This window comes from Paroedura picta, chromosome 1 (assembly GCF_049243985.1).
Source record: "Paroedura picta isolate Pp20150507F chromosome 1, Ppicta_v3.0, whole genome shotgun sequence".
In the NCBI taxonomy this organism is placed as follows: domain Eukaryota; kingdom Metazoa; phylum Chordata; class Lepidosauria; order Squamata; family Gekkonidae; genus Paroedura; species Paroedura picta.
This window is the reverse complement of record NC_135369.1, coordinates 178919156-178935493: the sequence shown is the minus strand read 5'-3', so window position 1 is coordinate 178935493 and position 16338 is coordinate 178919156. Positions and strand designations below refer to the sequence as shown.

General features: G+C 48.3%; 1 protein-coding gene across 2 annotated transcripts in view; it reads left to right on the top strand.

Moving 5' to 3' along the window:
- The window catches only part of DRC11 (dynein regulatory complex subunit 11), a 115618-nt gene extending 107146 nt beyond the window's left edge, over window positions 1-8472 (top strand). For both annotated transcript variants that reach the window (XM_077313586.1, XM_077313577.1), the window contains exons 17-19: window positions 1124-1301; window positions 4886-5124; window positions 7558-8472. In XM_077313586.1, the coding sequence (XP_077169701.1) occupies window positions 1124-1301; window positions 4886-5124; window positions 7558-7713 (573 nt within the window). In that variant the 3' untranslated portion in view covers window positions 7714-8472. The remainder of the gene's footprint in view (window positions 1-1123; window positions 1302-4885; window positions 5125-7557) is intronic.
- The last annotated feature ends 7866 nt before the right edge of the window (window positions 8473-16338 follow it).

Below are 16338 nucleotides of genomic sequence, written 5' to 3'. Positions count from 1 at the left end.
CAGCCATGCCGGCTGGTGGAGAGCAGCAAAGGAGAACTGGCAGCAGAGTGGCAGGGCAGCCCCCGAGGCAGCAGCCGGGGAGGAGGACGAGGAGCCACGGACCGGTACCGACTGAGCCACGGACCGGGACCGGTCACTGGACCAGGGGTTGGGGACAGCTAATCTAGAGAACCACAGTTTAGCCTCCTCTAGTCTAGAGCATCCTGGGTCAGGTTGATCTGAGTCACAGGAGAGGAAGAACAGTCTTGAAGAAGAATGAGTCCTGGTGGTGGAGGAACAGTCCAGAGAGAGAATGAACATGCTGAATTTTGTCTCACATCACAGTATTGAAAGGATACTCCCAGGGTGGAATGGAGCCTCAGTGTATCTTGTTGCGAGTCCCACTTTTGGAAAGACACCCTGGGAATCACAGAACATAAATTTGGGACTGTGGGCATGCTGGGAAGTGTTGTCAAGTTGCAGCCAACTTATGGAAACCCCAATTGGATTTTCATAAATAAGAGAATGCATGACAATTCTCTTGTCCTTTGTCGTTGTCTGCCCCTGTATAGCAACCCTGGACTTCCTTAGTGGTCACTCATCCAAGTAGCAGCCGTGGCCCGTTCTGCGTAACTTTTGAGATCTGATGAGATCGAGGTTGCCTGGCCTATTCCGGGGCTCCTTTGGCTTGTAAAAACTGGTGTCCTTTCCTGTTAGTAGCACCAGTCAGGTATTGGGGGTCCTTTAGGTATGCCATGCTCCTTGGGCAGCAGATAAAGCTATTCTGTTGGTTAAGAGCTTAATTTGGATTGCAAGTGAAAGCATGGAAATACAATATGGTGTTATTGCTCCCAAAGCATTGAAATATGTTTGCATCTGGCCTCAGTTCTACAGAGGGAAGAGGTAACACCTGCTTGTTCTATAATCTGAATTCAAGCAAGAAAGAAAGAAATGCTTCACCAGAACGGCTCATCAGATTGTAATCCAACAAATACATGTTAAGCCTAGACTCTCACTGTGCCTTCCATAAGGATAAAGGTTCTCAAGGGAAGTTTCCACTAAGAGAATCAGATGGAAAAGTTCCATGTAGCTTGCACGATCCGGTTTCTGATAACCTTTCTCTCTTATGTATTTTATCTCAAAGATGGAACCCAAACGTCTGAAAAAGCAACTTCCCAAATTCCTGAAATCCGTAAAAACGGAGGACAGAATTCTGATAGTCGGGACGACTAAGAGACCTTTCGATGCAGAAATCAGGCCCTTCTGCAAAGTTTTCAAGAAAATCGTTCTGGTTCCGAGGCCGGACTATGCTTCAAGATTTGGCAAGTAGATGAAAAGTAGTGATATGCATCCTTCCACAGTGCATAGAAGGGCCAACCTTTTATGGCACAAGTCCAAATTTACTAGCCTCTTATTCCCACTGCAGTCCCACATGCCCCCAGCCCCAGCATTTCTTCTTGAGGTTTAGGGGATGCTTCAACATGGTGTACCAATTGACACCCAACAGAGAAATTGATGAAGTCTCCCCAGAAACTTCCAGTTGCAACCAGTTGGGTGGTAGTGTTCTGATGTGCTTCGTGAAGAACTAAGTTTTCTGGAGGATTTAGTGTGGCAAAGATCATTTTTGTTACATGATAAGATGTTCATGTCTAACAAAGGCCTCCTTATAGGCAAAGACCTGCTACTGAATTCTTGGGAAAAGATCATTGAAAACAAGCTTCAGTTGTTGGGCTTTCGCCCAAACTAAAACATATGAGACAAAAGAAATCAAGTTGGCGATGAGGGTATCATATACTATGCAGGTATTTCTTAGATGGTGCAGCCTTAATGGCCCAAAGTCAAAGGCTGTAACTTAAGCACACTCTACATTGCTGTACATTACAAGAGAAGCATGTCATAGGACAGGCCTTCAGTCTATCAGAATGCAAGCTAGTTTCCCTTCTCCAAGTACTTGGCCTATTTTTATTTTTTTATTTATTGGCCAACTGGGATCAGGTTATGATGACAATCCATACAAGAGTATAAGAAGGACGGTCTAATAATTAAACCAAACAGAGAGAAACAGACCTATCCACTGGCAATATGATAAATAAAGAAAAATGTCCCATTTTTGTGGTTTTCCTTTGTGGTTTCTTTATTCTTTAGGACTTCTGTCAAAACGGAATCCAGGTAATCTCCGTTTTCAGTTCTTTCATCAGTGACAAGTCCTTATATATATTAACTAGTAAATAAGCCCACTGCAGGCTTAATGCAGCGGGCACTAGCGTGGCTGTCGAGGCGCGCAGGGGCTGGGGCGGCTCGGGCTGTGCGGCATGGTCTTGCGGCGTGGGCGACCTCGCGGGCCACGTAGCTGTTCTGTGTGTGGGTGGTTCGGTGGGTGGCTCCACTTTTGTGGCTCCGCTTCCCTCGCTGCCCTGGCGACCCCTCCTGCAGCCCTTCATGGCAGAGACAGGCGAACTGGGAAGAGCCTGCCGCCCAAGGCAGGCCAGTGCCCCATCCTGAAAGTGGAGCTGCTGATCTCATTACCGAAGGCGACTAATCCAACGACCAGGGAATTAACAGCAAACGCCGAGGCCTCTCACCTGGCGGCGCAGGAGGGTGGGAGGCCGGGTGGGGTGCAGAGGCACGGGGCCGCAGCTGCCGGCACAGCAGTGGGCGGCGGCCGGCACGGCAGGTGGCTTCACGGGGCGCTGTTGGCGGTGTTGGCGAGGGCAAGGCGTGCCGGAGGCGGCGGCAGGGCCACGGCAGCTGGCGGCTGCAGGGTGCGGCGTGAGGGAGCGTACGCCCGGGCTGCATGGCAGCGCGGGAATGGCGGCGGGCGGTGGCAGGTAGGCAAGGAGGAAGGGGGCGGGGCGGGAGGCGCTTTGTGCCTCCCAATTAGTGAGTCCTGCATCAAGGGACCAATGGCGAGCCGCACTGCGCGCGGCTCGCCATTGGTCCCTTGCTGCCGGACTGAAACTCAGAGGGCCCAATCAGCAGGCGCGAAGCAGGAGCGAAGCAGGAGCGAAGCAGGTGCAAAGCGCCTGCCGATTGGGCACTCCAAGTGTCAGTCCGGGGGAAGGGGCCTATGGGCACCCTTCCTCATCACGGACAGGGCCCACCCTCGGGACCCTTAACCGATTATTTAATCTGCTCCGCTAGAAGCGGGCTAAAGATAGTATAATACTGGCCACAGGCTCACATAGGTATGGGGATACCAGGGGAATGTGTCAATACAGACTGGTATCCCCATACCTATGTGAGCCTGTGGCCAGTATTATACTATTAATATATATAAGGACTTGTCACTGATGAAAGAACTGAAAACAGAGATTACCTGGATTCTGTTTTGACAGAAGTCCTAAAGAATAAAGAAACAAGGAAAACCACAAAAAATAGGACATTTTTCTTTATTTATGATGACAATCCAGTCAGGACACGTTCTTGCTGGAATCTTCTGGAATGTTACCTCATTACTCCTGATTTTGTATTTGTTGCTTATTTGCCCTCCCATTCTGTGGGCCACAGGTGCTCATGAAGAGCTAATTATCCCATTCTTAACTCTTGCCTCAAAAATGGTACGCCCAGTTAAGCAGCACCTGCAAGAAGGAATAAGCCCATTGCTATTCATGTTAACTCTTGGGAGGAATCAGGGGTGCTTTGTCTCACAATCATTGTAAACCTTGAAAGCAGTATGACCTGGATCTGAAGACTTAGATACAAATTACATGTTGCGGATGGGCATGGGACAGCCCATGGCCACCAACGGCATTGCAGATGAATATTTAGCAGTTTAAAAATTGCCGCAAAGGCCAAATATCGATAGAGCTTGCAGCATAATGGTTGCAATCTTGTTTTCTCTTCTGCACCTTTAAAAGTACTGATATAGTCATGGGAGTCACTTAAAAAGGCTTGAGTGGGAAATAAGATCACATGGGGCTGTCGGATCGGGCCCTTGTAGCAAGTTTTAAAGTGCTAAATTCTTGTCTAAAATGGAGTTGACAGCCACAAATTGTCCTGTGCCCATCATGCAGTTTGGCTCTTAGCTGACCACATGTTTCATTATGAAATTTGTGCCTGCTGCCTCAGACCAACACGGCTATGCACCTGAATCTATCCACATGAACCATTAGCTTTCATCACTAAAAGTGTCCTGAAACTCTCTGTTTGCTGATGTCGTGACTTCGTCATTTCCTAAAGCTGGTTCTGACAACTATAATGTATCTACCTACTGCATTCTTATCCCCCCTCCCTCCCACCAAGTAGCACGAGGTGGCTTACGTGGTTCTCTCTTTCTCAGTTTATCCTTATACTGGGCCGAGAAGAAGTGTCTGGCCCAAGGTTAGTGTAGTGGTTGGTGTAGTGGTTAGGAGTGCGGACTTCTAATCTGGCATGCCTGGTTCTATTCTGCGCTCCCCCACATGCAGCCATCTGGGTGATCTTGGGCTGCCACAGCACTGATAAAACTGTTCTGATTGAGCAGGAATATCAGGGCTCTCTCATCCTCACCCACCTCACAGGGTGTCTGTTGTGGGGAGAGGAAAGGGAAGGCGAGTGTAAGTCACTTTGAGACTCCTTTGAGTAGAGAAAAGCGGCATATAAGAACCAACTCTTCTTCAGTAATATCAGGGCTCTCTCAGCCTCACCCACCCCACAGGGTGTCTGTTGTGGGGAGAGGAATGGGAAGGCAACTGTAAGCCGCTTTGAGCCTCCTTCGGTTAGGGAAAAGCGGCATATAAGAACCAACTCTTCTTCTTCTTCTTACCTAGTGACCTTCAAGATTGAGTAGGGATTTGAACCCAGGGATTCCTTCATCCTAATAATATTGATCTACAATTTTTACAAAGGCAAGTTTCTTAATATTCAGTCTATTCATATTTATATCGCTGTATATTTTTTCTTTGTTTTTATTGATGGCAACCAACAGTTTTGTGGAAGCACATCATTCAGCAAAACGGAGGGATGCTTACAAAACAACTGAACATCAGCTGTCTGGCGCAGGTGTCTGACGGTTACACTCAGGGGCACATAGTGAACGCAGTTCAAGCAGTCCTAACTGAACGACGCCTGATGCAAATGATCAAGAAACCGCTGGCAGCTGCTGAGTTCCTGGGTCCTCTAGCCAGACAGGAACCAGTGTACAAAGAGGAAGAAGAAACATTTAAGGTAAAGCTGTCCTGCTTTAAAAAAAACTTGATTTCCGGGTTGTTTTTTCCCCTTCATTAAATAGTTAAATCAAGTTTATATGTTGGTTCCTTTTCCATAATACATTCAGAAACAAGTTTGCCCTAGGGCAGGGGTAGTCAAACTGCGGCCCTCCAGATGTCCATGGACTACAATTCCCAGAAGCCCCCTGCCAGCGTTCGCTGGCAGGGGGCTCCTGGGAATTGTAGTCCATGGACATCTGGAGGGCCGCAGTTTGACTACCCCTGCCCTAGGGCCTCTTCTCACATTTGTAAAATATGATAACCAAACACAGAACAGATCTGTGTCTTCACACTCCTCTTGTCCACCTCTACTTTTGCCTCAGTCCCCTGCATGGGCTTAAGGCAAGGGAGGCCAGAATGTGGCTCTCCAGATGCCCATGGACTACAATTCATATGAATCATGGCCAGCACTGTGCTTTGGGAATTGCGGTCCATGGACATCTGGAGAGCCACAGTTTGGCCACTAATGTTTGTACATGGCACATGCGTGTTGAGTGCAGTAGAGAGAAATTTGGGATCCACTGTCTTTCGCCCACAGACTCTGCCAGCACATGCAATGTCCTCACTCTGATTGCAACCCCACCCCGATCTCTCGATTTCCAGCATCCCCACCATTGCGGTTATCGTACAGAGTTGCACATTAGTGTAAGAAAAAGGGTTATTGACAATAAGAAATACTCCATGGTTACATGGCCCTTGACAGGATAGCCAAGATAAAGTTTGTAAAGCCCTTTTGTGCTATGTGTTACATAAATGAAAGCAAATTGTGGCCAGTACTTACAGATCCAACTTCTTTGGAGACATTCAGGCAGTCCATGAGTAGTTCCTGACTTTAATTCAAGGCTTAGAAACTCAGCAAATGCAATGCCAGTCACCTCCTGCTTTCTGTGAGATTCTCCGTATGCTCCCCATAACCAGGCTTCATTTTTAAAAAGAAAGCGCTTTATTGAAGAGAAAGCAAACAGGTCTTCTCAGGGTCTTTGCTAAGACTGGAGACATAAAGCAAGCACCCTCTTGCCTATCCAGTCTCCACAGCCCCTCCCAGCACCAAATGATTTAGGCACAAATTGTCCATGTTGACGAAATGGACAATCCTAGCACCCAGGGTCCTAGAGATAGTCTACCAGTCTCCTGCCGGGATGGGGCAAGGCAGGAAACATGGCCATTCACACCTAAAATCTAAGGGAGAATGGCTAGTACAGGGATCAAAACACGGGATGAGAGCACTAAACAAAGGATGAGAGCATTCTTAACTGACAGAGACATATAAATAATAAGGAACAAACATTATGGCAAAAATATCAGACATGTTTTTGACACTTTACATCAGTGGTCCGCAACCTTTTATAGGCTGCAGACCAGCGGCAGCAGGGAGGGCGATTGCCTGGCCGCGCATGCATGCATGGCACTTCTGCGCATGCACGTTTTGGCTGCACATGCGCATTTTCGGCCACGCATGCGCATTGCACATGCGCGGCCCTGCTTCCCTCTCCCCCCCTCCCACAGTAAGAAGCTTGCTGGGCCGCAAGCTTGCGGCCTGGGAAGTTTCTTACTGCGGGGGGGGGGGGCAGGGAGAGGGAGCCGTGGCCCGGGGCCAAGGCCTTCGCGGCCCAGAACCAGGCTGCAGCCCGGTGGTTGGGGACCACCGCTTTACATCTTCATATTCTTCCTGTGTCTTCTTCGTTAATCATTTACTCAGGCTTATGAGGTTGGAAGCAAGTATTGTTTCACCTTTCCACCCAAGGCCTCATTCAGCACTTGGACTACTCAATTCTTTCATTTATAGCTCCCCCATTCCTCTAAGGATCTCTAGAATTGCCTCTCATTTCATCCACGTCACTGCCTTGTGTGGTAGTGCAGGCCCAGAGAGGCCCTGTGGCCGAGCAGGGATGCGAATTCAAGACTTCCAAATCTCTTGCCACTTTCCACATCTGTATTCCTCAAGCAACATCAGGCGCCCCACTTGAGAAATTTCTGCAACAAAACAGTTAACTATCCCCCCCCCCTAGCTGAAATCAAGATGACCCAACTCAATTGCACATCTTGCCACGTTGCCACATTTCAAAATATCAAATGTTCGCCTAGAGTTATCTACCTTGGGAAACAGGGCTGATCAGAGAAATTGTAATGCTATCATAACTAGAGCCATTGAAGTTCCACCGTTCTGTATTCCTGTTAATGAGCCACTTCAAGCAGATGATTGCTACTGTTCTTGTGATAACAGCATTCTCAGGAGGCCCAAGTGTGTGATATGCTTCCCTATGAGCCCCCCCCCCCCCCCCCCCACAATTAGCATTCTTGGAAGGAAAGGCCTGTTTCAGAAGAGGAAAGAAAATGATACTTTGCCTACTTTCAAGTCCCTTTAAAAATATTGTTCTGTGTGCTTCTGTAGGCTTGGTATACCAGGACTCCTCTGGGAAAAGCCCGAATCAAGGCATTGACGGCGACTGAAGAAACTGGGAAAGGGAAAGGGAAAGGGAAAGATAAGGGGAAGGATAAAGAGAAAAAGAAAGAAGCAAAGAAAGGCAAGAAGAAGAAGAAAAAGTGAAAAGCCCCAGGGAAGGCTTTGAAAAGCACATCGTAGTTAACCTGTCCCTGTAGAACAAGACTTCGATGAAATCCCAACTCCCCTAGCAGCCTCAGGTCTCAAAAATCTTCCGTGAAAAGCGCTGGACAGGATACATCAGTGTGACATTTAATCCCTCCCAGGTAACAAACTAATGACCACTGAATTTCTCTAGTATCACTTAGGCCATTTCTTGAAAAGCTAACTTTGTCTCAGATGAGGAATTTGAGTTCTTAGGAAGATTCGATTAACTATCCAATATTAGGTACCGTTATTATTATTAATGGCTTTATTAGCAGATGTTATTACATTTAGGTCTTTCCCCTATTCATGTAAAAGCTTGTTTGGACTCTTAGGTATTTTTAAGTATCCTCCAGGCATGACCCTTCCCCACACAAGGGTGCAATGAACACGCAGGAAAGAACCTGCCGTGTTTCGCCAGGCAGAATTCCAGGATAGTGCAAGGAATGTAGGCCCTTCATATACGCCATATTCCAAGCTCAAATAACTTGGAGCGTGGAACGAAAATGGGCTCATTTGGGGAAAGGGAACTGCACGTAGATATCCCAGCCCTTGGATTGCCCCAGGGTGCTGAGAGAGAAGCAGAACAGGACTCCATTGAACCCTACGGGTACCCCTCTGTGACCACACACAGCAACCTAGTGTGTGGAAGGATTATGCCCACTACAGTGATGCCTTTACCTAACAACCTTTTCCCTACCCAGTTTTCAATAAAATGGTTGGAGATGAAAAGGCTGCTTCTTCTTTTCAGTAGAATCATAGAGTTGGAAGGTACCTCCACGGTCATCCAGTCCAGCCCCCTGCAGAATGCAGGAAAATCACAACTACCTGCCCACCACAGTGACCCCAGTTCCATGCCCAGATGATGCCCCGCCCCGAAACCAGAATCTCTGGCCAATCTGGCGTGGAGGAAAGTCGGCAGCCATGAAGGAGCCAGAGACAGGCCAAGATGAAGGATACAGCGAGCTCCTACTGCACAGTGGAATCCTCCCATAGAAGGGTTGCCAGCTCTGGACTGGGAAATATTTGGAGATTTTTGGGGTGGAGCTTAAGGAGGGGAGGGGCGGGTCTTCAATGGAGTATAATGCCATAGAGTCCACCTTCCAAATTAGCCATTTTCTCCAAATGAACAGATCTCTGTCACATTAGCTGTAACAGTGGGAGATCTCCAGCCACTACCTGAAGGCTAGCATCCCTATCCCACAGAGCAGGAGGCTGTGGACCCCTGGGGGTATGCAGGCACTCTGAAGTGGCATGGTAGGGGTGGGGTCCAGCTGACTTCTCAGCTTCTGTCCTTTTTGGCCTGGATGAGTAGGAAAAGGAGGGAGCAAAAGGAGGGCTAAGGGTGCAGGTGGTGATGTCACTTCTGGAGGTGTGGCAGGAGGCGTGGCCAGCTGGCATCACTTCCAGGGCTCCGCGAAATCTGAAAAATTATTTCAGGGGCTCCTCCATGGACAAAAGGTTGAAGAGGGCTACCATAGAGGTTACAATATCCTTTACAGTTCCTCTACCTCTTCCTTTCATACAATGCCATGGACTGGGGGTGATATTCTTATCATTCTTTTTAATTGCCTTCCTGGTTTTCTTCCGTTGTGCTCTGCCTCAAGCAATTCTGGAAAGGCGACATGCACATTTTCTAAATAAATAAGTAGAACTATAAAGCACCACCTTGGTGATATGGAAAGGCCTGACCCTTAAATGACCCCTTAAATGGCTGTCTGCTCCATCTAATTATCTTTATTGATTTATAATCTTAGGAGACCCATTTCCAACTTTGCTCAGTTTAAGGTAGCGTATAATAATAGGCTTCAAAAAATCAAAGCAAAGCAATATTCATCCAAGAAAAATGACATTTCAACAGGAGTGTCTTGTTTAATGAAAGCAAATCAGATGTAGTTTAATAAACCTTAGCAAAAACATTAGGGCAGGCTTTCTCAACGAGGGTTTTGGGGCAGCCCTGGCATGGTTTTTCCAATTGGGTGGGAGTTAATTATTTTAATAGTTTAATAGGAGAGCCAGTTTGGTGTCGTGGTTAGGAGTGCGGACTTCTAATCTGGCATGCCGGGTTCGATTCTGCGCTCCCCCACATGCAGCCAATTGGGTGACCTTGGGCTCGCCACAGCCCTGATAAAACTGTTCTGACTGGGTATTGATATCAGGGCTCTCTCAGCCTCACCCACCCCACAGGGTATCTGTTGTGGGGAGAGGAATGGGAAGGTGACTGTAAGCCGCTTTGAGCCTCCTTCGGGTAGAGAAAAGCTGCATATAAGAACCAACTCTTCTTCTTCTTCAGTAATATCAGGGCTCTCTCATCCTCCCCTCCCTCACAGGATGTCTGTTGTGGGGAGAGGAAAGGGAAGGCAAATGTAAGCCACTTTGAGACTCCTTTGGGTAGAGAAAAGAAGCATATAAGAACCAAGTCTTCTTCTTCTTCAGTAATATCAGGGCTCTCTCAGCCTCACCCACCCCACAGGGTGTCTGTTGTGGGGAGAGGAATGGGAAGGCGACTGTAAGCCGCTTTGAGCCTCCTTCGGGTAGGGAAAAGTGGCATATAAGATCCAACTGTTCTTTTTCTTCTTCTAATATATATTAAAAAAAATTGGCTGACATGACCATATGTGGTCATGTCAACCCATTCTCCCATCCCAAGATGGCCAGTGATGGGCCTGAAGGGGGTGAGCTAGGGAGGGGGCCTGGCCATACAAATCCTTGCTGGCTGATGCTTGTGACACATGTTTGCAAATGGAGTCCAAAGAGGTAAGTACTCTCATTTTAACTTAACTGCTGTGGGGGGGGGGGTAAGACAGAGTGACATAGGCCTGCCCCAGCCCTATTTCTGCAGGCTCCCACTGCAGGCTTCCTTTGGTGAAGAGGAGCAAACTGGTAGCCAGCCCAGAGTGCAGGTACAGTTCTCTTCACAAATCATCCAAAAATATTTCTGTGCTGTCGCTTCTTGTGTTGTGGGAATGGCCCGGTGATGCCACATCCGGTGGGAGTGTCTGGATGATGTCACATCCGGAGACATGTGACTTCCGGGGGCATGGCAGGATAGTGTGGTCTGCTGACATCACTTCCGGGGTTTCTTGAAGGCTGAGCAATGTTTCAGGGGTTTCTGAACGGTAAAAAGGCTGCTTTCTCAACTGATGGTGAAAATGCAACAGTATGCATCTCTTAAAGGAAAAAGTTCTACAGCATGAATGGCTTAGCACAGGAAGTTCAGTTTCATATTTGGCTCCTTCTGAAGACCTCATGGCACAGAGAAAGGGAGGTGTTCCCTGCCCTTGATGATCTTCAAAAAGCGCATTACGGTAACCCAAACAGAAGGCTACCGTTGCACGAATGACAACAGCGAGAGGCTGCAGCTGGCTCACCCGCAAAGCTAGGCAAAGTTATTCCTGGCCCTGGCCATCGCAACAGATCAAGTAGCAAAGCAGGATTAGGCTGCATTTCCAGCCACATTACAGGCTTGGATCGAGAGGAGGATATCCCCGCTTTCCAGGAGCACCATTCAAGCAGAAGTTGTGACAAGGGAACCAGCTTATCTATGGATTCACCGATGGCAACCAAACTTCTGCAATCACAAAAAAGACTGTGGAAAGCACCATTACAGGTCACAGCAGGAGTATCCACAAGACATGGCGGCTGACTGTGAGCATGGAAGTTCACATTATGTGGACTTCCGTGGTACTTTCCATCTGGTAGTCAAAGCAGCCAGGGCCAGTTGTGCTAGGGTGGAGGCGGTTGGAGAAGCCTTTCCCATCCCATTGTTTTTAAACCCCAAATCGCTTCCGTCTCCTTTTTAACCTGAGAGGGAGCTTTCGGGAGCCTGCTTTCTTGCCACAGGTCGAAAACTGGTGTGGTTTTGAGCAGAAAGACGACTAGCTGTTCTCTCTTCTTCTGCTCAAGGGCTGCCTTTCCAGGGTGTAAACTGCACGGGGTTTTTATTCCGATCCCAGGTCGATTCAGTCCCTGCCCTCTTCACAGAATGCAATTTTTGTTTTGATTTTGGGCGATTTAAATTTTCCTTCTGCAACAAGCATGATTGATCTGGCATGACCCTACCTTTATTGTGCGATATCTTAGAGTGCTCTTAACCCTCAATATTTTAAGAATTGGATTGAGAAAGCAGGCTGTTTTGAATCTGGGCTCTGCTCCATGGTAGAGATTCCCTGATTAGCCAAAGCTGCCCATGTGACAAGCTTGCCTTAAAGGAGAAGCCCCTAATTTCTCTCAACTTCTGTCGATCTTGGATTTTTTTCTCCCTCCTCTGCCTTCTTCAATCCTCTCCCCCCCCCCTCCAAGAAAAGAAAGAGGCTCCTGCTTGGCTCCTCTGCTTGGCTCCTCTTTCCCGCCCCCTCCATGAAAAGAAAGAAAGAGGCTGTGCTTGGCTCCCTCCTTCCCTTCTGAACAACCCTAACCATGTGCAGAACACTTTCCTGTTTCAATGGGGAGGGGGGGAAGAGGAAGACCCGAGTTCAAATAGATCTGAATTCAACAGGATTGACAATGGAATAAACAAGGTAAGTGCAGAATCGCTTTGGGTCAGGAGTAAAAACAAAACACGCATGAAGTTTATGCTAAGCGTTGTCTGGATTTGGCCTCGCATAGAGGCTCGGGTGAAAAGCAGATTTCCGGGGGCCTCTGTGGATGTTAATTGGGAGCTCTTGCATGATTCTTCCAGCAAATAGCTTCATCAAAGTGCTAAGCAGGGGAAAGGGGGAAAGGAAATGGAGATCTACAGAGAGCGGCCCCAGAATGACCACATAAAGTCAAGTGAGGCCCAGCCTTCTTTATTATGGCAACAGACAGAAATTTTTTCCCATCAAGACTTTTCAAATAGAAGAATCCCTGACCCCATTTCATGAAGCAAATTTTAAGCAGGGCAGCGACTCCTTTGCTGTTTAAATTTAAACCGCATCGGGCGCATTGTTCTTTTTCTTTTTTTTTTCCAAAAAAAAAAATCAATGATTTAAAAGCCTGCTCCTCTCGCAAACTTGTTACAGGATGAATTCCTATTGAAGAGCGTTTCAAAAGGGCACGTGCTTTCCCTTTTACTGGCGACTGCAAAAGAAATTCCCCTGCAATTACTCAAGTACATTTGGCTGAGGGGGGGGGCATTTCCTCTCACACCTCCTCTCCCAGGCTGCTCCAAGGTGACTAGAAAAAGGGAGCTGCCAGGCCCCCATTGGCCGATGAGACGGGCCTGCCAAATGTTACTTAAATTATTTATGGTCCCTATTACGACGGAATTACTGGGTACTCATTGAAAGAACAATCATAATGCGTGTAACAGTGATAATGCGAATGTCAGACTTTCACTGCAGTTATTCTGAGCTTCATCATAAGATAATTTACCAATAAATTAATTAGCCTAATTACTTTCTTCACATCCACTGGAAACGAGGCAGTGTTGGGGACTTGATTGTCTAGGTCGCTGTGAATGAATTTATCACTTTGGGGTTTTTTCCCCCCCTGAAAGCATTGGGAGGCACGAGGGAGGAGAGGGGATGGGGGATTTGACAGAAGCATGCTGGTGGGCTGAAGTCGCTCTTCATCTCTTGGAATAGGGCACAGCACCGACTCATGGAGAAGGGGTAGAGACAGAGAAGGTTTGAGGCATGTTTGAACCAGAAGCTAAACATCTGGATTGAGGATACTTAGGGTTCAGAGTGTCTCTTGAACCTGCTTTAATTTTCTCAAACGTATATGTTCATCGGCAGATATCTAAATCTGTGGATTGGGGACACGCTTACTCAAAACAGACTTTACTGCAAATTTGGGTGAACATCCCCAAGTCTGCAGAAAAATCTGACATCAGGGGGAGAAAATGTACTGTTGGGGGGGAGAGGAATTCATTCAAGGAGACTGGGAGCCACACTGGGGGCCAGCAGTGGTGCAACCTGGAATCACATTGGTCCTGTCGGCAACCATGCCAGCACAGCCTAGGAGTCACACTGGGGCCAGGGGCTACACTGGGCCTGGGGGCAGCTGCCCAGCCTAGGAGCTGCAACGATTCCAGCACCAGGGGTGGCAGCAGAGCACGGGGGCCGCACTAGGCCTGGTGGCAGCACAATTTGGAAATCACATTGGGCCTGCTGGTGGCGGTGGTGGCAGTACAGCGTGGCACAGGAGCCATGCTAGACCCAGCAGTTCCTCAACCCAGAAGCTGCACTAGGCGCAGTGGTGGCTATGCAGCCTGGGAACTCCCACATGTTTCGCCATGGGAATCCCCCCCCCATGATTCTCAGAGGCCCAGCTGCAGCAGAGGATGCCAGAAGACAGCCCAGGTCCGAGGATCACAGTAGAAGCCAGGAAAGTCACTGTGAGCCTGGAGACGGTGGTGGATGCCAGCTGCAGTGCTCAGTGCTAGGTTAGTGGGGCCTGAAGCCTTGCCAGCTCAGCAATGAGGAGAGGATATAGGATTCCCACCAGACACACAACAACCCATGCAAGTGTCATGGTTCCCCCACATGGGTTTGTAGACAAAGGCACTTCAAAGTTCCAGCATGCTGACAAAACATCAGAATCTGTGGATTTATCTGACTTTTAACTAAACTATAGGATATCTATGTGAGGAGGTCACCTCCTCCCTCCCTCTGTTGTGTCAGTTTTCTGTGTACAGGGAACTGTAGACATTGGAAAGCATTTAATCCTGCAGCCTCTCACCTCCATTTAACCTGATGTCCTACACAGCCTGTAGAGCGCATGACTTTTCTGCATAACTAGGTCAGCTATTACAGGATTCGGAGTCTGGTCTTTAGTAATGAACCATTCTATGACTGAAAATCAGCTAATTTAAGGTATTCTATTGTGAACACCCTGCAACAAGGTCACTTTCCCCGTTTCTGCTGCATGTTCTCCATATTGGAGCTCCTTAGGCCTCAAAATTGGGGAAGGTAAGACAGTGGCTGTGCACTTCAGGTCCGACCTTTCCTCCCCTGGAACAGCACTCTTCCGCCATCTCTGGCATTGTGCTACTTTCTTCCTCCCCTTCCTGTCTGTGAAACCCACCTTTTATTTCCCCCTCCTTCTGACCTTCTCTGCCCTTAAGGAGCCAGTCATCCACTTAGGGCAGGGGTAGTCAAACTGCGGCCCTCCAGATGTCCATGGACCACAATTTCCAGAAGCCCCTGCCAGCAAATGCTGGCAGGGGCTTCTGGGAATTGTAGTCCATGGACATTGGAGGGCCGCAGTTTGACTACCCCTGACTTAGGGTTTCCAGTCACCACTGCACTCTCAATGGGGGAGGGGGGTGCTCTCCTGGAGCTTCCCCCACCCCGTGCATTTACCTGAACCCAGAAGGGCGTCCAGTGTTCTGACATCACCCATAAGTGAGATTGGGGTGACACTCTGGCTTTTGGGGAAACTCCATGGTAAAAAATCGGCCTCAAACCATAGAGTTTTGCCCCAAACCCAGAGCACCACACATGCACCCTATGACCTTGGCATGCCGATATCACTTTTTGGTGATGTCAGCACATTGGGATGTTCTTCCTGGTCCAGGGGAGTGCAGAGGGGTCTGGAGGCTAGGATTGACATGGAAGCAGCTGGGTTTTTTTTGGGGGGGGGGGATTTCACCCTGCTTTCTAAAATCCCCAAAGGAGAAGGATCAATGTCAAATTGGGGGTTTACCTGTCCCCATCAGGAGTCTGGCATCCCTACATCCACCTTTCTCTACCTCTACATCCTGGCCTGGCCTAGCCTCACCTGTGTTCTTAATCCATGGTTCCCTCTTCAATCTCCTAGCAAGGTCTAGTAGACTCTCTTGTTTGCCTTAGGGAAGCAGCATGCTCCCTAGCACCCTTCCTTCCTTCCTTCCTCCCTTCCTCCCTCCCTCCCTCCCTTCCAGCTCTGGGGCCTTGGGGAGGAGGGGCAGTGTTGAGTCTAGATGCAGCTCATGTCTCGACATCTATGTTTCTGTTGAGCGTGATAAAACCACAGTCTCTTTCAGTCACCTTGAATCTTTGCAGCCCAGCTAAACTGAGGACCAACGATGTTTAGGTGGCTTTTGAAGGGGGATCTAATAGCACATTGCAGCACGGAGCCCCATGGTTGTCATGCCCCAAGAATGGTTGGACAATGCACAATGCTATTTGACCTTTGCATTCCCTTGCCAAACATAGCTGCCCAAATCCATGTCACCCATAAACAAAACCCATGCCGGATCGCATTTGCCGAGCAATGTTAACTCGAGCCCACTGTCAGTATCTGGGGGATTCAAAGAAACGCTCTTTTAGATGGAAAATAGCTAAACACCTTCGAAATGTTACGCCGTCACAGTTTCCTACCGATGCCCGGGACGAGGCCGAACTTTATGCTGTATTTTTACAGTCTTTGAGCTCAAAAGCCTTTCAACAATGTTTGTGATAACAGCCGCCAGCTCTGCTTTTGATCCTGCGGGTCTCGCATCGGACATGGTTGGGATGATTTGGAGATTTAAATAAAAGGACGTTTGTGGAAAGGATGTTGGAGCCCGCTCCTTTTTCGGTATACGTTTTGCAGATGGCACATGACCAACTCAGCCTGGTCTCTAAGTTCCTGCCACTGTGCTCCTAACACATTTCTTGCGCAGAAGGAGCCGTGCAC